This window comes from Electrophorus electricus, chromosome 26 (assembly GCF_013358815.1).
Source record: "Electrophorus electricus isolate fEleEle1 chromosome 26, fEleEle1.pri, whole genome shotgun sequence".
In the NCBI taxonomy this organism is placed as follows: domain Eukaryota; kingdom Metazoa; phylum Chordata; class Actinopteri; order Gymnotiformes; family Gymnotidae; genus Electrophorus; species Electrophorus electricus.
The window spans coordinates 2,794,319-2,803,723 of NC_049560.1; the positions used below are offsets into that span (position 1 = coordinate 2,794,319).

The 9,405-nt window shown below is 44.8% G+C and overlaps 1 protein-coding gene across 1 annotated transcript; it reads right to left on the minus strand.

Moving 5' to 3' along the window:
- Window positions 1-8,137, minus strand: atp8b3 (ATPase phospholipid transporting 8B3). The gene is made up of 24 exons (XM_035523083.1): window positions 8,084-8,137; window positions 7,769-7,860; window positions 7,436-7,549; window positions 6,861-6,959; window positions 6,562-6,623; window positions 6,381-6,453; window positions 6,117-6,187; window positions 5,735-5,826; window positions 5,381-5,539; window positions 5,200-5,288; window positions 4,769-4,962; window positions 4,413-4,621; window positions 4,034-4,056; window positions 3,767-3,923; window positions 3,086-3,274; window positions 2,765-2,877; window positions 2,350-2,514; window positions 2,083-2,194; window positions 1,899-1,974; window positions 1,639-1,762; window positions 931-1,117; window positions 499-722; window positions 331-414; window positions 1-234 (listed from the first exon to the last, which is right to left on the minus strand). Exons 1-24 carry the CDS (start codon window positions 8,124-8,126, stop codon window positions 1-3), a joined length of 2,985 nt encoding a protein of 994 aa, XP_035378976.1. The 5' UTR covers window positions 8,127-8,137.
- Window positions 8,138-9,405: the final 1,268 nt, after the last annotated feature.

The window sequence follows — 9,405 nt, forward strand, 5'->3', positions numbered from 1 at the left end:
TCAAGATACCTCGACAGTAACTGAGAACACAGCCGACGTTTGCACAGTGATGGCCAGGGTCTGATAGTCCAGGTCAGAGTCCTGGAAGACTCCCATGGGGAGGAAGAAGAGGATGATGGAGGTGTAGATGGAGTACAACAGAGCGACACCCAGGCTGAGTGGGTTCAGCAGCTCATGCCTCTGCCCAGCCAAGTAGACCTCTGGCCAGCGAAGAGAGCTCTCACTGCTCATGTCCTGCACCAGCACAGACATACAAGTAGACCGGTCAGCCATTTCCAAACGGAATTCAACACTGAAAAGGTTCCCGGGCAGTACAACTGTATTGCTCACCTGTTCGAAAAAGCCCAGGCACTTAACAGGCAGGGATGTGTACATAATGGTGTAGAGAGCAATAAACCAGCTCTCATACATAGGCTGGGTAAAGATGAAACACAACAGAAAACATAAATAGATAAAAAAGTGCACAGGATGGGTCAGAAAGGCTTTACGATAGTGTACCTGGGCACTGAAGCCATTGTACAAGCTGTACCAGATGTGAACCAGTGCAAAGGAGGTAGTTTTGTAGAGGAAGTAGTGCAGGAAGCTGCAGATGCGCCGGTAGGACCAGCGGCCGTGGACCAGGAGGAGCCTGCGGAGGAAGCTGAACTGGGCCAGCGCAAAATCTGCGTTTTGCACTGCCTGACTGCCCTCCACACCACACAAACCCACTCCGATATGTGCTGCTGTGATGTAATAGGGTGGGGGGTGGGGTGGGGTGTGGGGGACTTTGTGAGTGAGAAGTTTGTGGACACTTTTTAATGTCTGGATCATTAAACAGTGATATATTATAGGATTAGTGTGTGGGGTCACTTTTGAAGCAGATTAGAATTATCTGTAAACATGCAATGCAGTATCATGTGACTATTGGTTGCATCCTTCTCCACCCCTTACTCTTAATCATATTCACATCATTGGCACCATCTCCTATTGCCATGGTGATGGAGGAAGAATACTTCCTGACCAGCTGTACCACCTCTGCCTTCTGTCCAGGGGTCACACGGCAACAAAGCACTGATTGGCACTGATTGGACAGAGAAACAAACCTGGCCCCTGCCTCGGGTGTCTTGATCAGCTCTGTCTGTAAACACATTGAGAAATGGAGCCTGATTCTGACATGGTGATTTTCAGAACCAATAAAACTCAAGTTATACAACTTCATAGAGTTATTTAAAGCAAGTCACTGTGTAGTCTGGAAACAACTTAGCAGTATATTAACACCTTTTGTTTAGTTAAAATTTATATGGCATTATAAAGCATTTCTATTTTAATACGTGCTTTACAGAAAGATTGAAACAGATTGTCATTTAATAATTAATTTATTCATTACAAACTGATAAATAAACTGAAAATTAATGACCACTAACTAAAAGATTTAATTTGACTGAACAGATCAATCACATAATTAAATAATATTAATTCATCGAATGACGTAAAGACATAAGAAAACTCAAAAATAAAAGTAATAAAAGTCAGCAAACGGTCCTGATTACTCTGAGGCTTCGCCTCCCCTGACCACTCCCCTGACCACTCCCCTGATCACCCCCTCCAACTCCCCTCAAAGAAAAAATGGAATTTCCTATTGCAAAATTAAACACTCACAAGCTCAAATCCATCAATGACAAGAGCAGCTTTACTCATCTGGGACACTTTATCTGTACTCCAAACATGAGGATCTTTGTTCTTGTGGAAGCAAACCTCAGGAGATGGAGACTGGAGAAGCTGTCTGAAAATTGTCATTAACCATTAGTACATTTTTGAGGTTTGTGTGTGTATTCAAATGTGTTTGTGTGTTTGTGTGTGTGTGTGGGGGGGGGGGGGGGGGGGTGTTTGTGTGTCTGTTTGTTGTGCCTGTTCCTGACCTCAGCTCCTCGCCCTGGAGCAGGCACGTATCCGGATCCATCAGCTTGCAGGCGTAGCCCACGTTCACGGCAGTTTCTGTGCATTCCGAGAGAAGCAGAGCAGTCAGTCTCGACTCCGTCCCACCCATGAGCTTTGCTGTGAGGCAGCATGGGAAGGTGGGGAGCCCTGCAGGAGCCACAGTACCTGTCTTATCTCCCGTCAACACCCAAACCTTCACCCCTGCCCGCCGAAGACTGCAGATTGTCTCAGGGACACCTTCCTGCAGACGATCCTCAATGGCTGTCACGCCAAGCATCTTTAAAACATACCAGTCATATTGGTAAGAGCCTCCTATGGATAATAATCCATAATCTGTGTCTGACTCATACACTAACAGCTCGATGATAAAGTAGTGAATACTAACTCAAGGGCAGCAATAGCATATGGTCAGTGATATCTCTGTTTCTGTACCATCAGGTCTTTTTCCATGTGTTCATACAGCTCCTCCAGCAAAGTCTCTCTGTAAGTCGTTGCCATGGCAGCCTGGCTGAGAGCATGGCTCCACTCTGTCCACTGGGCCTCAGACACGGAACGTCCAGCCACGCATAACGTCCTCAGACATCTCTGAGCAAAAACCTGTCACACAAACAAAACACACTCACAAAACACAAAGTAACCCCGTTTTATACTTGGGTTTCGGTAACATAAAGTGCAAATGAAACCGTGCAGGGTGAGAAGTTCAAAAATACTGATGAGACTGTGAGACTGTGCCTTAAGTAGGCAGGGCAAGGGAGGGGGAGAAGGGGTGGGGCAAAACAGGGCAGAAGAGGGGTGGGGCACGGCGGTGGGCGTGGTGAAGAGGTGTGAGGCAAGCACACTCACTAACCTCCAAAGCCTGCTCTGTGCTCTCCTGGTGTGGGCTGTCCTTTCGCAGCCGCTCCAGAATGACAATATCTGCACCTTTACAATAAAGCTTCAGTTCTCCTTCCGGATTTCTTACTACAAACACACACACATGCATAGAGAGAGAAAAATAAACCACTTGGGTATTTTTTCCCAAATACCCTTTTAGAGGCGTGCTAGATTAATAGTTTCTGTTTCAGTGTAACTGCAAGCATCATATGATTTCTTTATTGCAGGCACAGAATCACTTTTAACATAACTGCATTCATTCAGGCTGTGAATATCACAGGCTCCTCTGTCTCACCCAGCACTGACATGCGTCTCCTCTTACTGGTGAAGTCCAGCAGGGCCAGCAGGCGGTAGCAGTGCGTGAAACCTAGCTCGCTAAGCGTGAGGGAGTCGCGCGTGCGAGAAAGGAAGACCCAGCCCAGCTCTCGCGCTGCGCTCACCAACGCCTCCTCGTCCGGAGACGCCGCCTGGTACCGGGGCAGCCCTGAGCGCAAGATCTTGAGGAGCTCAGTTGGTCAGTTACATGCACTTACAGCAACATTTGGAGCATCGATGCTTCTCAAAGGCTTTTGCTTACACCCGTGAAACACAGTCTGTAATGTCTGTAATCAAAGTTTCCGCTCATTTACATTTTTGGTTGTTTACATTTGTTTGTTTGTGTTAAATTTTCGTTATGCTCTGTTCATGAAAGCGCACGAACATCTTTGCACTTGGTCATGTCTCTAACATTTGAGCATCATCACATCATTTTAGACCAAAATAATCAAAAAAAGAGCAAAACTAACAAATTTCATTTCCTGTGTTGATAGATGTTGTGAGTTCCATTGCAATTATTTTTTGCTAACTCAATACTGTCTTAAACATTCTTTACACTGTTTATTTTTTTTTACTCATATTCGTAATACTGTGAAACGCTGGTTCGGAGCTGGACTATCACGGGAAATTGGGGAAGTGTCCAGGTGGGGGCGCCACTGACCGTCTTTCCACTCGCTCATGACGGTGTGGCACAGCGCCAAAGCGGTAAAGAATTCTCGACTCTCGGGACAGCGGCGTTCGCGCAGGCAGTTGGTCAGCCGCTGGTCAGAGAAGAGGAGCCCGCCGCAGGAGAAGCGGTTCCAGCTCAGGTCCAGTGGCTGAAGGACGGAACACACGCTATAACGAGAACAAGCCAAGGACATGCAGTCCACAAAAGAATCGCGCTCACACAAACTGGCATTCTAATTGTAAAACAACTGGGTCATACCTTTGAGTTTTCTCCCAAATCTCCTGAAAAAAAAAAAAAAAAAAAACATTTATGTAAATGTATTCCATACAAACCCGTGCTTACCTTGCCAGGAGTCAAGAAAGAAGAAATTTAATTGCAGCTGGTCCTAACAGTGGTAATATCAGTCTTCTATTATCTGTATCTTTATATTAATGACAATTATTTTTAAAATATTGACAAGAAAGAATAAATTATCTAACAGTTTAAAAAATAGCTATTGTTGGCCTCCATTTGAGCAGACTCCACTGTAAAATGGAAATTATGCATCCCACGGGATTACTCAGTTGTGACCTCGAAATGAGTAGAGTAAGGAGTCGAGTGAACCAATTTGCTTTACTGAGAGGGACATAAGACATACCATAAATGTGACCAGCAACACAGCACTGGCGGAAGAGCAGGTGGTTCTGTGTGAGGGTGCCGGTCTTGTCACTGAGCAGGTGACCCACCTGACCCAGCTCCTCGTTCAGAGAGGTGGCCCGGGCCTGGGCAGGACTGTTTCTCTTCCCCCAGTACATTTCCAGGTCCCAGCCAATCAGGAGACAATGCACAATGTGGATCAGCTCGAATCTGGTCAGAGCAAACGCAACATAGGTTGACAACAAGTCGAATGCTCAAAAAGGGAGTGCAAAAATGCAGAGTCAGCATGCTGTTTAGCTGAGCTGTCTGACAAATATCTTGTAATAAAGCCAGTTTGGGTTTCTTGAGAGGTCTTACGTGATGTAAAGGGACATGGGCATAGCTGGGCTCAGCAGTATAATATAGCCCCAGAACGTCAGAAAGCCACGGTAAGCAGCAGGGAAGTTGGCACTTATGCCAGAGAGAACCTCGATACGTGGGGAAATCAAGTGCTCAAAGAGGCCAGACCCCACTGCCAAGAGGAGCGCTACCATCAGCAATGAGAGGACAATCTAAAACCACATCACAGAACAGATCTGCACTGAAAGCCACCTGCGTGACAAGCTACAATCACCAAACACAGCTTCCTGTGGGTACTATGTAAAATGTATAAATGGGGCATGGTAGTTATTGCTTTCAGCAGTCATATCATATCAAGACCACATGTGGCCTGTCTTTTTTGCATTTTCACACATACTGGAAGACTGCGGCAGTGTGCAACAGTAGAGATAAGACTCCATGCAGCTTACTGTTACCACAACTTTGTTAAGGAATCGCTCTACTTGTGTCTTCTTTACTTTCAGCCTCCCACAGTTCCTGAGGATCTTGGTGTCAGAGCCTGACACAATTAAACAGAATGATTATACTTCTGACACTTTTTTAAATGCATGTGAGTTATGGCCTAGATGTATATATGGCTAGGCCATGCACCTGTATATATAGCTAGGCCGTATGCAGTGTCAGTGTTACGTAGTATAGTTCCCCGGAGTAGCATGTGCTCAGAGTCGAGCAGGTGGCATTGCCCTTTCCAATGTAGCTTTCCTTGGAATGAATACAACTGGCCATTCGGCTCCTCACACCACACAACACCTGCGGAAGAAAAGAAAGAGCAAGAGATAGAGACCAAAAGAGGCAGAGAAAGAGAGAGAGTGGGAGGGAAAAGGAGAGGAAGGAGTTTGATTATTTGTTTTCGAAACTAAAGAATATATTAGTCATTAGTTTTGCGAACTCCAGAGGTAGCGGGCCACATTTTGCCTTGTGATAGAGCGGAAACACTGCTCTCACCATCAAATGGCAGGAGAAGCTCATCTACTGGTCCACTGGTCAGCTCAGAGTGGGTGATGGCCGGTGCCTGGCGAAACTTCAGATTGGTTTCTCTGCAAACAACCAGAGTAAATGGAGCGAACCTATTTACCCAGATATTAATTCAGGATGCAAAAGTAGATGCCCCAAATTGAGGAACATGACAAAAAACAACATTTTGCTGAATATACTGGTCTGGAAGTCTGTTAATGGATGACTCAGAGGTGATTTTTCAGACTTTCCATTCGAAAAAAAGCATAACTGCTTGCAATACTGTAAAACCTCTTAAATTGTCTTGATGTGTTTTTTGTGGCAGGAGTGACGATCATAGGAGGGAGGAGAAGATTTCCGGCCATGTTCTTACCCATCAATGTCAGCCGTTTCTATGAAGCACAGGCTGTGAGGCTCAGTACTGCACAGGAGAAGCAGATCTGCCTGGGGAAGTCAGGAGCAACACACACACACTCACACACACACACACACACGCATGCACACAGTCACCACACAAACACTCACACACACTACAAATACAGCCCCCCTACACACACACACACACACACACAAACACACAGTCGTACACATACTCACACACACACACACACAAACACACAGTCGTACACATACTCACCGGTATGACCTGGTCCTTCTGAATCCGCAGCACATCACCAACGCAAACATCCTTCCACTGACCTAATGTGAAGCTGCAGAAGAAAAGAAATAGAAGAGTCTTATTATTCCACAAAAGCGTCTTATTCTTGCAGCGTTACCTCCAAATGTAAGTCCACACAAATGAATCTCCTAATACTAACCCCTGGTTAGTGAGGATGTCACAGGGCCTTTTGTTAATCTTGCCATCACTGCGGCGCCGACCCTGGAAGCCATGAGAGAGATGGAAAGAACCACAGAGAGGGAAGAATTACAGTCTCCGTGCTTTTCACCGACTGTACAGATTTACACTGACACTTCTGCTTATGAGGAATTCAAACATGTCCAATCTCCTTCTCTTTTCTTCCTTTTCCTTGTTTCGTTCTTTTTTATTTTTATTTTTACTCCGATTGCCGAATGCTACATGACCTTTGGCTTGTATCCACCCCCTCTCCCACCTCACCAGATCTGCCAGCAGGTCCTTCACCCCGCGCATCGTCAGCACCGTGAGCAGAGGGAGCATGGTGATGTACCAGGGCAGGGTAGCAATGGCAGGAACACCCTGGAGACCCCGTACACAACCACAGGGCGTGAAGATTAGCGACGGCCATGCCAGCAGCCTAGCCATAAAACTCTGTCACACTTTCTCTAAGTGTGGCAGCCTGTTACCACTCATCAAGATATCACATCAACCAATCCTTTTAACATGAAACAGAGGTAAACAAACGGTCTGTGCCTTAGGAAGGTACTGTAAAATTTTGCATAACACTGTAAAGAGTGCTTAATGCCTATGAACTACCTTCATCTTCACAAATAATTTCTCAAAAGTCCAGTTGCTCTTTGTGTACAAGTTAACATTCTCTTTCTACAAGGACTGAATACTCACATTCATAAAAAATAACACTACGAATATTTATAATCTGCTTCTCAAATCTAGGATACTGACACGAGTAAATTATTTATTCACTTTATTATGTGGGAGTTTTGGGGCAAGTGGGTTTGAGCAGTGAGATTTGAGCAGGAAACAGAACCACAGACCTGCATGACCACAATGAGCAGGAAGAAGAAGTTTGCTGCACGCTGGAACTGCTCATAGAGGTTGAGGGGCAGGAAGGTCAGGGGGGAGTACTTATAGCTGCGCACTGTGTTGTCCTGGTAACACAATCCAATAGAGGAACACTAATGAGGAAAAGAAAAGCCCTGGGTAGAGCTCCCAGGCTCTAGGGTGAGTGGGACCACTCTGTGTTAACAGCAAGAACATTGATCAGTAGGTTCCTAAGAGCTAGCTTTCTCTACAAGCCTCTCCACATGCTTTGAGGAGCCCTTTAACAGGAACCCCTTTCTTGAAAAAGAACTTATCTTCCTACTTACTGCATAACGCCCCCAGCGGAAACACAGGAAAGACTTGCGTCCAAGAGGCTCATGGAAATAATGGCAGTTGGCCCGCACCTGCCAAGTCATCCCTGAGAGAGGAAGAGGGCTGGTTTTGGTATGGTCCAGAGCATGGAAAAACCAAACCATTCTTAATAACCTGAAACATGCTCCGTCTTACTGTCTCATGATATTAGGTGCACTGAAGCCATATTCATTAAATCACTACAAATATTTAACATACAGAGCTAAATCCAATGGTGCACTGTTTGCCACACTTATATTATAGACAAGCAGTATTGAATGTTCTGGTACCGTGATCTGTCCCCCCTGAGGATGGGGTGTTGTCTTTGGCCATGCTGAATGTACTGAGAGACACAGACCGTTCTGCAGGGCAAGAATATCTTCAGTCGGTACAACTGAAGCCAATTTAAGGCTGAGAAGACAAGCAACTACTCATGTGCCTACTTTCTTACTCATTACACATTACTTCCTTACTTCCCTAGCTGCAGACACTCACACACAGATTCTTTACACTTCAGATAACTGCACACAAATATATGCTGCAGTACAGTAGTACACCCAAATGGCACATTTAGACAGAGTATATCAAAGAATATTACAATAAAGAATCGCAATAAAGTTTAAAATTATGCTCACCTTGTTGCTTTGTAAACTGACTTAAAGAACGTTACTTGAGGTAAAGGTAATACTTTCCAAAAGCTAACCTGTGAACTGGGTCTGCTGACTCAGCAAGAAACTATGATTAATTGACTGTTTTGAGCAGAAAGATTCCAACTGAGTTCAGAAATCTGTATTCAGAAGCCATAATACTATCTTCTTCTTACTCTAGTATAAGTAATGTAACAATATGGTAAACCACAGTCACATGACTCATTAAGAAAAGGTCTTGCTACACGGTGATCACTGGGGAGTGTCACTGACACACACCTTACCTCGTTATTGTTCATAGCTGCCACATCTCAAGAGAGGACTCTTTCCATATGCTGGTCTCCTGCGTCTCACCTAGATCACTTGGGAATTTGCTGTGATACACCAAGAGACATTCTTGTTAAGATAATGGCCATATTCACAGATTTGTACTCACATTGTTGTCCACCTTTTCCTTGTCTCCTATAGGTTCTTCACAACGGGGACGTCTCCCTAAATTGTATTTCTTTCAATTCGACCCTTGGTCTCACATCCCCAGTTTCTCATAAACCATTTTGGGAGACTGCATTTCTGCGGGGGGGGGGGGGGGGGTGTGTGTGACAGAAACTCGATAACGAACAGGTAAAATAGGAGGAGAGAAAGGCATAATGTGTGTTCATAGGACTGCACTTCGAAGGCACTTAAACAATCGTTCCATCTCCCCAGACTGGGGAGAGAGCTGAATGACGTAAAAATAACCCCAGGAGTACCAAAGACTAGACTTGCAATCATATATTGGTTTACAAAAGTTTGTATTTTATTTTTTTTAATGAAAAATCACTTATTCCTTAAATGTGTTCATACTAAAGCACTACACCACATAAGCAGCTACTTACCTTTAAAGCCTAGCTCTTGGTGGCTAGGCTGATGGAGGTTTTTAAGGAATATTTAAAAGAATATAATTCATTCACCTCATGTTTTTAAGA

Excerpts from the sequence above, each read along its gene's own strand:
- atp8b3 (XM_035523083.1), bottom strand. The coding sequence starts at position 8,126 with ATGGCCAAAGACAACACCCCATCCTCAGGGGGGACAGATCACG. Across the intron at positions 7,861-8,083 it reads CTCAGGGGGGACAGATCACG|GGATGACTTGGCAGGTGCGG; the intron begins GTACCAGAACAT and ends TTCCTCTCTCAG. Across the intron at positions 3,275-3,766 it reads CATGAGCGAGTGGAAAGACG|GGCTGCCCCGGTACCAGGCG; the intron begins GTCAGTGGCGCC and ends TCTTGCGCTCAG.